A 13502-nucleotide genomic window follows, 5' to 3' on the forward strand; every position below is an offset into this window, starting at 1 on the left:
GCAAAAGAAACATGTAACCACTCATAGTATAAAAAATGTCTACTTTAAAAAGAGGCCAGTGGATGGGAAAAAAAAAAACATGTCTTTCAGATGTTCTGAAAAGAAAGACTTAAAAAATATATTTTTAGAAATAAGTGTATCCTCTCCATGCTCTCCCAAAAGTATGGCTGTGATTGTTCAAAATAGTAAATTAGTATATAAGATTTTATTTGTTTGTTGGTTTGTTTATGGTACTGGGAATTAAACTCAGGGCCTCACACATGCTAGGCAAGTGCTCTACCAATGAGTTACATCCCCAGCCCAGATTTTTGTTTTAACTACTAGGTAAGAAGGTATCCCTTCTCTTTCCCTGCTTGAAGCATAAATTAATTTGAGACTCTACCAAGTATTACTGGAGGTGTCTCTCGATCCAATGTCTGCCAGGCTCCTTGATGGAGATATAATGGGTTCTGAGTGGGAATTCTTTCTACCTGGGGAATTTTCATGATTTCATGTGACATAAAAATATAAAATGTTTTATCACAGGATATTCATGCTGCATTTTATTTATCTGGAGGTGATATTTCACATAGTCATTTGTGTCTAAGAAGGAAAATAACTTCTATATTATTTTGATAAAGGAATTCTGAACATTAAGCCTGATTTTCTGACCTGAGGTTAAAAGTGAAGACTCTTCTAAGTCCCACAGAGTCTCTCAGGGAATGGATGCTAGTGGAAGAGTGTTCTCTCTTGTCCTGTTTCCCCTGTAGCATCCAGATTTAAGTCTGGTGTACAACAGTCTCCTGCACAAATGTGCTTCTTTCTGTCTACGTAGAGTGGGGAGTGGGCTTAGAAGCCTATACTCTGCAGCCTTCCTGGGAGCATGGTCATTGCTACTTTGCCTTTGCTTTTTGACATTCTGAACTTCAGTGCAACCCAGTGTTGGCGCTGCAGGCTTCATTGGAGCAGCTGTCAGAGTTTTGGTTCCACAATATCTTCATTTCAGCTCAGGATCCACAAACGTCCCATACAGAGAAACTCTAAGAAGCTTCTTCTCCGACTTCTTGAAGACTATGATTACATTTTTGTATGCAAAAAGAAATCTCATACTGGTTACATGTTTTTGAAGTAGTTCCTAGAACATCTACTGAAATTGGTACTGAAACATAGGCACCGGGGAGAGGCCTAGATAAGTGCCTTTCAACAGGTACCATCTATTGACTTGGGAGCCATTTGTCAGCTATATTTTGAATATGTTGTCTTAAAAAAAAAAGAATTATAAGGAAAAAATCCTTGCAACATACAGTGGCGATTAGGAGCTTCCACTCTGGAGCCAAATGGCCTCGGATTGAATCCCACATCTGCTCATAACCTTGAGCAGTATCTGCATCTGTGAAATGGAGTGTGATCAGATCTACTTCTTGATGTTTGTGTGGGTGTTGGGTGGCTGTAAGGAATCAGTAATAACAGGTAAAAAATATTTTATTTGGATTCAATGTCAGCACTCAGAAATATTTAAGTTTTATTATTCTTATAACTTCTATTTTTCTTTTAATATACATATATAGTATAACATATAATATGTGCATAATACATATGTATATAATATACACACACATATGTAGTATGTATTGCCCGTGCTGAATTATGAATTTTCATCGAAGTTAGCCAGATTTGACAGGAGGAAGTAGAAGCCATGAGGAGTAGCATTAGCAGAACTGCATGGTGGTTCACTAGTGTTAAGCTGGAATGTGTATCTGGGGAGGTGGGGGTTGCTGGAAAGAGATCAAATAAGTTCAAAAGATAAATAGGGACCAGACCAGCTAAAGCCTAATAAATAAACCCTGGTAAGGAGTTTGACTTTTATCCTGAGGGCAAACAGGGAGCCACTAAAGGTTACTTTTTTAAGTAGGGGAGTGACAGGATCAGTCATGCACATTAGAGAAAGACTCTGCTACTTTTGCAGAGGATGAACTAGTGAGGGCTGGTGAATGGAAAGGAAACCAGTAATTGAGGCTGTGGCCAAAATCTAATGCTGGTAGCCTGGACTAAGTGAGCAGGCTCTGTTTGCCTAAATCCTATGTAGAGGCAGGTGGAGTAGCCCTGCAAATTTGGTTTCTGATGGTGAAAAATTAAAATTGCCTGAACCTGATTCTCTAGTAGGTATGCCTCTCCCTAAAGCAAGTGAGATCCTTTTGGAAGTTGCATTAAGCCCCTGAGGCCACTGGGGTGCCATTAAACTCCTGCTTCAGCACACTAAATGGAATGGAATCTCAGCCTGAACTCAGCCAGTAAATGAATATAACTTATGTTGAATTCCAGCTAATGTACAGTGTTAGAAGTAGCATTAGTCTGGAAAGTCACTTGGGTACCATTTGGAGTACTGAACTGTGATTTACTTGGTCATACTCTAGTGGTCCGTATGTGCCAATAGAGCTTCCACGGTCTTTTCTACTTTGTTCCAAGGAATAACTTATGGAATGAAAACATCCATTTTTAAAACATATTTTCTACATCTTATTCATTTTCTTGGTGAATGGGGATTATTGAGGTCAGTATTTATTGCTCAAAAATGTGTCATTTAAATGAAAGTAGCAAGTCATAACCTAAAAATGTGTAGTTTAAATGAAAGTAACAGGTCATAACCTAAAGAAATTTTTCCTATCAAGTACATATAATAACTAAAGTTAAAAAGCCTACACATATCCAAAAGATATTTCAATTTTATTTCACAAGGAAGTCATAAATTCTCCTTATTTATAAATTTGCTTTATATGATGTCATTATTAACAAATTATTCTCTGATATACAAATATTTAAGGAGTCATATGCCCATGAAGTGTAATGTTTAAAAAAGCAAAATAAAACTCATATCATCCTGATAAGTCTTGTGAGGTCCCAGTTCGTGTCATAGTCACATTTTTATTCCCATGAAATCATTACTATGGATGGGCCTGATATTTAATATACTTTTGATAAGTATGTGATTGTCTCGTGTAAATGAGCTTACTATGGAAAAATATCTATTGAGGATCTGCAGTTTGTGTTGGATTATTAGCAATGTGAGAACTCTCTCTTGTCTGAGATAGTTGTTCTGGGAACTTTAACAATGAAAAAAGCCTCAAATGTGAGTCTATGTGATAATCAAATTTGAAACTACCTTAGGAAATATTTTCCTAGTTAATAAAAATAACTTTCTTGGATCAGTCTTTCAAAGTTCAAAGATGCTTTAATAAGTAAATAATAAGGAAAATAATTTTAGATATGCAAAGAGATTAAGTCATACCTATCTAATATGAGAAAATAAAAAGAGGGGAAAAATACATGAATTCAGTTGAGAATTTGAGAAATGTTCACCAGAACACCTAATAACAATGCCTAATATCTGTGTGATAGTGTGTTCATTGTGTTTTCTAAAACATCTTATTTGATGTTTACAAACCATTGTTTACAGATAAGGAAATTGTATCTTAGAGTGATTAGCTGACTTGTCCAAAGTCCAAACAGCTCACAAGTGATGAAACCAAAACTTCAATCTGTGTTTTCTGACTCTTGAGCCAGTACATAAATGTTTAGCAGCCAGTAAATAATTGGAATATACCAACTACAATGTTTTATACCTAAAGCCACCAGAAAATAACAAGTGTATATCAAAGACTTCCTCCTTGATCTGCCTGCACATATATTGCCTGTCCCACTAATTTGTGATAAAGCTTTAGTTTATTTTTTTTTTAAATGACTTTTATTTCTGAGTGCAGAAAGCAGCACAGGTTCTGAATAGACATTTTAGAAGTGTACAGTGGCTTAGTGATCTCATTCAGATATAATGCAAGATTTTAATGTTCTTTAAAGAATTTTATACTCTAAGAAGGATTTTAAAACAAATCACCCAAAAATACTTTTTGTCATTTTAGTTTTTTCTTTCACAAAAGAATAAAGAAAATTTCACCATGTTATTAAACATCATCAACAGCTTGATACTATTCTATTTTCTGAATGGCGTTATTAAGGACATTTTCTGTGTTTTGTTAAAAGCAACACTGAAGAACATCTTTGCCAACTATCTCTTTGAATAAATCCAAAATCTCTTTTTCTCTCAGAGTAAATTCCTGGCAGTAAAATTGCCTGGAAGTAAAATGGTACACAAAATTTCTTAGTCATTAAGTAGCGAAACATAAAATTTTGCCTACTTAAATTTCCATTTTGTAGTTTATTAATACCCTTTTTGTACAGTTGCAAAAATCTTTGCTAACAGCATCATCAAAAATAGCATATTTTTTATGTACAAATTAGCAGTTTGATAGTGAATAATGTGAAAAGGAGACTAAGATTTTCTCTTAGGTTGTGTCTTGCATAGTGTCTGCTGTTTATTGTTGAACAATTTGGACATTCAACACATAGAATGTGCATGGTGCATGTAATGGATAAAACACTGAGTGTGTTCCTCTTTGATCTTCATTGTAATAAATTCTTCAAGTGCTGTCGTTCACTCTTCTGTGAAATATAATAATGAAATAGCTTTCTCTGTGGGCCATTATAATAGACATCTGAATAATGATATCTGAAAACATTTTAAGTTTTTGAAAGTAGCATTAGAATTTTTGAGTTAGTAAGAAGCTTAAAGAACACCTAATTAGATCCCTTCATTTTACATTATGCCTATTTAATGTAAAGATCTAAAAAAATCTTGCTATATTTTACAAATCAAAAAGGAAAATTCAGTGTCTAATATTTTTGTACATGTATATAACTTTGTCCTTAGTTTATGTGAGTTACTCATGAACTCAGAAATTGAACTTCTTCACTTTTTAATTCTTTGTTATATGGTGACCATAGTCTTCAACCCTTATAAGAAAATAAAATTGTATTCATGGCAATGGATTCTAGTGTTTAATCAAATAAACTCCAACTCGGCCTTACCTAAATGATATTTTTCAGTAGTCACATTTTTCTATATAGTTTAGTAAGCTATATTTCTTTTCGTTTTGTTTTAGGTAGCAGTTTTACAACATCATCAGGATTATATACAGGAAATAATTCCCTCACAAATTCCTCTGGATTTAACAGTTCACAGCAGGTAACTTAAAAAGCCAATTTAACTTCTGAAATATTTTTAAATACAACATGATTTTATTATATAAAGAACGATCTGTTTATATTAAACTATAAGAACGTTTCCAAGCTTTTTAATAGTTGTTTTTCCTGCCCCCCCCCTTAAAAAAATCTCTTTAGCAGTCTCTTTTGGTGAGTTATTTGGTTTTCCCATTGTTTTAATTTTACAAGTACTGCATCCTAGAAGATTATATGAAGAATGTCTATAATCTTACATAAAATTTGCAAGTTTGAGCTCATCAGTGAATGTGTATGAATTCAGAAAAGACACAGAAAAACATTTATAATTGTACTTTTGAATATAAGAATTCTGACAGATTATTCTTGTGTCTCTTGGTTTGGTAGGACTATCCATCTTACCCCAGTTTTGGCCAGGGTCAGTATGCACAGTATTACAACAGCTCACCATATCCAGCCCATTACATGACAAGCAGCAACACCAGCCCGACGACACCGTCCACTAATGCCACTTACCAGCTTCAGGAACCTCCATCCGGCATCACAAGTCAAGCTGTCACTGATCCCACGGCAGGTAATTATGTCCTGCAGGCCTTATTTTTCTGTGCCTTCAATGTATTTTTCTACATTCAGATATTTGTGCAGTGGTGGTACAGTTTTGGCAAAGACTAAAGACAAAGTTAAAGAGCATGATCATGGGTTTAACTTCATTTGTATTTCTTTTGAAAATTTTAAATATAAAGTATATAAACTTCAAAAGCACGTGAGATAGAGATTTTATTCATTTGTCAATACAATCACAGCATTCAAGATCATATGTATATATGCGTATAGCTTTTTAGACTTATAATCTGAAATATTCAAGTATAATTATAAATAAGTATAATTTGTTGAATCCACATAGAATTTAATGTTTATCATGATTAAATATTTAATGTTTTTCATCAAATAATACATGGCTGATGCTTAAAAAGTCACTTAGTATCAAAGGAATGAATGTGGAAGCCAGAGACCCCTTACTTCACCCTTCCCCTCGGTGTACATGAGCTTGATAACTGTGTGTCTGAGTGTGGGCAATGTTCATAGTTCTGATAACCTTTGATGGGCCCTTTCAAATGAGAGCCTCTTCAGTTCAGGAAATTTCCCTATATTAAATCCTTGATGTGTCCCCTCCATTGGTGTTTTTTTTTTAATAACTTAATGGCATACACTTAATTTCCTGAATTGTTCTTCACCTGTGTTTCTTATATTTTCTTTCATCCTTCTCATCTCCTTGTCTTAACTTTTTAAAAATGTAATCATTCCTTTTATGAATTATGAGATAAGCTCTTATTCTCAAAAAAAAAAAAAAGTCAGAGTTCTTTTCCTCTTGCCATATTCCCAGAGCTAGAGCCTCTTCATTGCTACAAGTCAGATTTAAATGATCTTACATCAAAAGATTTTTCTGTGACATAATCCTAGAGAGCTAATTCTAGCTGGTTATCTTAACTCCTGAGGGAAAAAAAAAGCGTTTTATCTTACAGATGCTAATTTAACTTTTGAATGTGGGATTGTTTTGTAAATGTTAACATATTCCCCTCTAAAAACAGTTTTCTGTGTTCTTTTCTCTCTCTTTAAAATACAAGCAGATGTCGCCTTATGGTGAAGGAGAAAGTCATATCATTCTTAAACTCTCCCTCCAAGTAATTCCAAATTCTTATTATTTCTCCTGCATATTTCAGCTTTAAACATTTTATCTTTGATCATTGTATTCCATTAATGTGTGTTTTCAAAAAATCTAAATTGACAGTCTTCACTCAGTTTGCATGTGTAAATACAATGATCATGGAACTGAGTATTCTTGTCTGTCTGATACCTTTTATTTAGATTTTATGTCTATATAATCACACTGAATCTAAAGTCTGTTACTCAGTATATAGAAACTTATTGTAGCCATTCTTGTAGAATTTTCCTGCCTACTTCTATAAGCATCATACAGGAAATGTGAGGAACTATTACAACTTGTCCCAATCAGAGGGAGATCTTGTGTTTTCATATGGATCGTCTGTGCCATCCAGCCATTCCTGGTTACTAAAAGAGTTTTGGAATGGGGATAACTATGTGAATGAGAATTAGTAAGACATCATTGGAGTCTATAAAATAATAGAATGAGAAAATGAGACAGTAATTTTACTTAATTCCCAACATTCTGTGAAGGATATACAGTACAAATAAACTGGTGAAGACTTAATCTTGTTGCTTCAATTAAGGATGATGAGAGCTTTGCCATTTTGTCAGATCATGAGAGTTTGTCTCAAAACTTTGACATTGTCCTAAGTGAGTTTTATTTGTGCCATGCAAAAGAATGGGATGGGTGGGCACAAAGTCATGCCACAGGAGAAACAATACACAAAAGAACAATTTTCAACAGGTATATTATTTTATTATAAGAATAAGTACTGGTTTTATTTGAAAGTATGCTTAGTGATTTCAGTGGGTTTTTTTTTTTCTATTTCTTATGGCTACAGAGTGGAATTGAATGGGGAGAAAATAATTTTCAAATGTCTTATATTCATTGACTCTCACTAAAGTGAATGTGCATGGATCCATCCACCTTTCTTATGTTACCAGTCAAAGTGAAAAAAAAAAAAATCAGTTGTATTAGCACACTAAAAAAACAAAGTAAATAAATAAATAAAACAAAGTTACTTTAAAAGTTTAGAGAAGAGTTGGCCTGAGTTTTATATTTGTGATGAGACTGGATTCAGACTGTTTTTTGGCACTAACTTGCCTTTCTTACTAGTCATATATAAAATGCAAGGCCTGTTCTTAATGAAAAGGAAGTTTGGATTGTAAAGCACATAAATCCATTAAATAGAAGAGTAGAATAGTTTATAAATATAACCTAATGGTTATTGTTTTCAGTTAGAAATATAAAGTGGTTAAAATAATGTCTTTTTGGCTGAAATAATTTCAGGTGTTTTCCTCTTTTAATTTTCAATAATCTCTTGTTATTAAAGTCAATATTTTAACATAGTGGGCAGTTAGTCATGCCATTTTTTGATCTTACACATGACCAGCTTCCTGCCTTTCTATGACTCAGTAAGACAGATCTATAGGCCATGTGTTCCTCCTCTTATCCTTCATGATGCCTGTTCTCATGTGATCATAGAACTATCAGGTCAAAATGAATGTGCAAAGATAAACTCATAAGGTTTTTACAGGACAAACATGAAGAATCCATTTACTTTTTACTGTACATTTTTAAAGCTTTTGGAAGAATAGGTGACTTTTTAAGTTCATGATAACATGAAGTATTACTTGTAAGCATGTACTTATGAACTTAAGTTAAAAAATCATTTTCATGTGTTTTAGTTACATATTGAAAACAATATTCTACTTTTATAGACACATTTACTACATTAAAAATATACCTTGAATATAAAAGTGTAACCCCAAATTTTTAGTCTATTTAAAAATCAAAGTAGTGCTTTTGCATCATTTTTTTAAAAAATTGAGTTCATTAGTCATGCCATTGATGATTCTAATAAAATTACATCATCTGGAAATATAGAAGAATCCATCTACTTTGAGAAATTGAAGGTATAATTTGGTCACTGGGCAAGTTTTTAATTTACTATTAAATTAAAAAAAAATTATGCCTACTGAGTATATTGTCATGTACCTGTAGTCCCATCAACTCAGGAGACTTAGACAGGAGGATCACCTGAGACCAGGAATTTCAGATCACCCTGTTTTACATAGCAAGACCCCTCTCAACAAACAAGCAAAGAAATTTATGCCTATTCTTCAACTAGCATTGCTGACTTCTCTGGACCCTCAAACCTCAGTTGAAGGACATCTTGGTTGCTTCCAGTTTAGGGACATATTAAATAAAGCTGCTAAAAGCATTTGGATGAATTTTTTTTTTTTTTTTTTTTTGTGTGTGTGTGTGTATGTTAGTTTTCAGCTCACTTGAATAAATACCTAGGAGTGTGATTATGGATTATGTTGTAAAAACTCTGTTTAGCTTTGGAAGAAATTGACAAATTATATTCCAAAGTGACTGAACCATTTTTCATTATCACCAGCAACTAATGAGTTCCTGTTGCTCCACATGTAGTCAGCATTCAGTATTGTCAGTATTTTGTATTTGGGCCATTCTCCAGAGATATATAGTGGTGTCTTGTTGTAATTTGCAACTGCATAGTGACACTGGGTGTGCAACATTTTTTTCATCTGCTAATATTCCATCTATATATCTTTGGTGAAGTGTCTGTTTAGATCTTTTACCTAATTTTTAGCCAGGTATTTTTTTTTCTTATTGTTAAGTTTTAGGGATTCTTTGTGTATTTTGAACAGAAAGTTCTTTATCAAATATATGTTTTGCAACTACTTTTTCCCCAGCCTGGGGTTTGTATTTTCCTTCTCTTAACAGTGCCTTTCCTAGAAGAGTTTTTAATGTTAATGAATTATGGCTTGTCAATTTTTTTAGGAATCATGCCAAAAAACTCATTGGCCATCTAATTAAAAAAAATTCTTATTAATCATACATACACAAAAAACCTTAAGTGTGTTACTATCTAGATGTTTCATAGTTTTGAATTTTACATTTAGTTTCTAATTCATTTTGAACTAATTCTTTTGTAAGATGTAAGGTTGGGGTATGGTTTTATGCTTGGCATCTGCATGTCCAGTTGTTCCAGTATCATTTATAAAAAAGCCTGTATTTTCTGTCATAATGCATTTGCTCCTTTGTCAAAGATCAGTTGACTATGTTTATGCACCTCTGTTTCTGGGCTCTCTATTCTGTTTCATTGATCTATCTATTCTTTCTCCAGTATCATAGTGTCTTGATTTCTAGAACTTAATAGTAAGTTTTAAAGTTAGAAAATGTCAGCCCTGTGACTTTGATCATCTCCAAAGTTGTGTTGTCTATTTTGGGGTCTTTTGCATCTATATCTAAACTTTAGAACCAGTTTATCATTATTCAATAAGCAAATTTCTGAGGTTTCAACTGGAATGTAGTTGAATTTATAGATCAAGTTGGGATAAACTTAATATTCTTTCCCATGTGAATGAAATATCTCTCCATTTATTTAGATCTTTGATTGCTTTCATTAGAGCTTTGTATTTTTCCTCATACATATCTTGCAAAAAAAATTTTTTTTTTACATTTATACCTTTCGCCCCCAATTCCTCTCTCCTTCCTTCTTTCCCTCCCTCTTTCTCTCTTTCATATCTTGGCACTTATGTAAATGGTGTTATATAAGAAAGCAATGGACTTTTGTCTGTTACTTTGTATCCTATATCTTTGCTATGATTACTTACTAGTTTCAGTATGGTTTTTGGTCATTTCTTTAATATTTTCTACATAGACAATTATCATCTGTGAAAAAAGACAAGTTTCCCCCCCTCAGTCTGTATGTATTTTGTTTTTTTCTTATCCTATTGCATTTGCTAGGCCTTCCAATATAATGTGAAAGTTGAGCAGTAGAAAGGATATCTTTGCCTTGTTTCTGATCTTTAAAAAAACATAGTTTCTCACTATTAAGCAGGATGTTAGCTATAGTTTTCTTCAGATGTCCTTTAGCAACTTGAGGAAGTTTCCCCTGTATCCCATTTTTAGCCTATTGATGTGATGGATTTTCAAGTGTTGCACCAATCTTGCATGCCTGGGATGAATTCCACTTGGTCATGTCACACAAATTTTTCCAAATTATAATTATAATCTTTCCAAATTATAATTCTTTTTATTTATTATTACTACAATTTTTCTACTGTTGAGGATTTTTGCATCTGTGTTTATGAGAGATAGTTGTCTACAGTTTTTATATTCTGTAATGTCCTTGTCTGGTTTAATACTAGGGTAATCTTGGCCTCATTGACTGAATTTGGAAAAATTTCTTCTGCTTATGTTTTCTGGAACAGTATTCTCAAAATAGTTTTATTAAATATTTCATAGAATTTACCACTGAACTTAACTGAGTCTACCACATTCTTTTGGGAAAAGTTATTAATTATTCATTCCATTTTTTAAATATATATAGGTCTATCCAGATTATCTATAGTTCCTTGTGTAAGTTTTGGTAGATTGTATCTTCAAGGAATGGGCTCATTTCATCTAGTTTATCTAATTTATGGGCATAAAGTTGCTCACAATATTCTTTTAATATCCCTTTAGTATCCATGGGCTCTCTCTAGTAATGACCTTTTGTAATTTATTATATTAGTTGTATATTCTCTCTTTTTATCTTGATTTTAGCAGGGCTAAAGGTAAAATTATTAGTTGATCTTTTTTTTAAAAAAAAAGTTTTATTGATTTTCTCTATTTTTCTTGTTGTTTCATTGACTTCCTTTTTTTCATTATATTTTTGCTTGCTTTTGATTTTTCTTTCCTAGTTTGCTAAGATTGAAGCTTGGGTAACTGAGTTTAGGGCTTTTATTTTTTTTAATATATGCATTCAGTGTTCTAAAAATGCCTCTAAGCATGGTTTTTGTTATATCCCACAAAGTGGGATACAATATCTTTTTCATTTTCATTTATTTGAAAATATTTTTATTTTCATTTGAATTACCATTGGAACCCTCCCTTTTAGTAAAGTATAAATTTATAAAATTTTACAAGAAGGAGAAAAAAATCTTTGAAATTGATGATATAGAGCATCTATCACTAAAATCATCCTCTTATTTATATATTTACAATTAAATGACTTTTTTTCATTATTAACATTTATTAGAGACTGTGTTTAGTTTCTGAGAAGGTTGTTCTATGGCTAATTAAAATTCCACTACCTATCAGAATCAATACTTGTTTTCCTTGCTCAGTCTAAGACTATATAAGACAGTATCACAATTCACATCTACCCTCTCAATTTTAAATTGTATTTCACTCAATTATATTTTATTTTTAAGAAAAATTCTTTACTAAGTCCGTGCTTTTCTTTAGTGTTCAAGGAGGTGGAAGAAAAAAGAAATTTTAGGTTTTGTTCCCTTTGTGCTGATAACTAATATTTCATCTTTTTGCCCTTCAAGAATAGATTGTAATACCTTACTGAACTCTTTAAAGCTTCAGGTATATTATTACCAACATAACTGAGTGCATATTTTCAAAAGAGTGATAAAAAATTTAACAACATGAGAGTATCATCATGAAGGATTTTTCAAATAAATTGTCTTCTCTCAAAAGAGCCCTTAAGCTATTCTTTTAAAAATATTTGTCTTTGTCATATGACTCATACATAAATATACAAAATATGAACAGTCTTTTGTAATCCATTTACTGTGTGTATTTAAATAATTTGGCTTTAAAATATATCTTGTCCAGAATCTCTTAGAACATTTCATAATAATTATGGCGGCTATGATAATAAAAATACATAGTAAAATATAATCAAATACAGTCATCTGACAGAAATTTGTATTCATTATCACATGCAATCGTACAACACATCTGTGAGATAGGTATTATTTGTGCCCATTTTATAGGTGAGAAAAAGAATCATATTGCTGTTTAGTGTTCAGTAAACAATAGGTAGTAAGTTTAAAATTTTGAGGCTGAACTCTTATAAAAGGACTTTTATAACATTGTACTTTTAAAACATTACCAAAGCAGTTGGAGAAAGAAAAAGAGTGAATGGTGAATAAAACATTTTAGGATAATGCAAAATAAAAGCCAATTACTTATTTATCAGGAATGAGTTTTTAGTATGAACACTGTAGAAAAGTCAGTTTTTCAAAGAATTTGTTAATTTGAATTTCCTACCAAAATCTTGATGTTGAAATCTACCTTCACACTGCTTGACCGCATGCAGACAATTTTAGTCGTTAAGGTGATGTACAGCAATCTTGCCAATATTGAATTTCAAGTGACAGAGGAAAATCAGTGTAAGAGGGAATTCAATATGCATGGGAAACCATTTGTTCCCTCAGCTTCTTTGATCCCTGCCAAGGCACAAGAAAGTAGAGCAAAGTGCTTGAAAAACAGGAATGTTCTTGTGCAAAGCTGCAGAACTCTGAGCTCTCACAGGAACTCAGTGTGACAGGATGAAAAACTAAACTGCCAGACATCTTCCCTTATAAATGCAAGAAATTTGGGTCTCGTCTACAGTACTTCACATGCCTGCGAATGTTCACTGTGGAATGGTCAGAGGTTTGCAATAGCATGCATCCTGATGCCTGTCTGTTGCTGAGTAAATGGTTTGGGAAATCTGTAGGCCATACTTGCTCATTTTCACAGATGCCTGTGGATTTTGGAGAAGTTTGTAATTTGTTCAGCTCAAAAATAAACCATTTCAATGAAACAATTTCAACTAACTTTTTTGGAAACATTTGTCAGCAAAACAAATATTTGTATCTAAAATAGCCAGGCTATTAAGATGTGAGAAAACAAAACAGATGTTTATTTTGGGTTCTTGGATTTGTTTGTCTTGATGGCATTTGTTTTCTTTCCTTCTTTCTTTCCTTTTCCCCAG

The 13502-nt window shown here is 32.6% G+C and overlaps 1 protein-coding gene across 7 annotated transcripts in view; it reads left to right on the forward strand.

Moving 5' to 3' along the window:
• The window catches only part of Eya1 (EYA transcriptional coactivator and phosphatase 1), a 150086-nt gene that overhangs the window by 45070 nt on the left and 91514 nt on the right, over nt 1–13502 (forward strand). For 5 of the 7 annotated variants that reach the window (XM_027947492.2, XM_071601995.1, XM_034635755.2 and 2 more), the window contains exons 6-7: nt 4974–5056; nt 5437–5623. In XM_027947492.2, the coding sequence (XP_027803293.2) occupies nt 4974–5056; nt 5437–5623 (270 nt within the window). Of the gene's footprint in view, nt 1–4973; nt 5057–5436; nt 5632–9019; nt 9022–13502 lie in introns of all 7 variants that reach the window. The other 2 variants (XM_034635756.2, XM_027947573.2) reach the window with 2 other exon arrangements.

This window comes from Marmota flaviventris, chromosome 15 (assembly GCF_047511675.1).
Source record: "Marmota flaviventris isolate mMarFla1 chromosome 15, mMarFla1.hap1, whole genome shotgun sequence".
NCBI classification, from domain to species: Eukaryota; Metazoa; Chordata; class Mammalia; order Rodentia; family Sciuridae; genus Marmota; species Marmota flaviventris.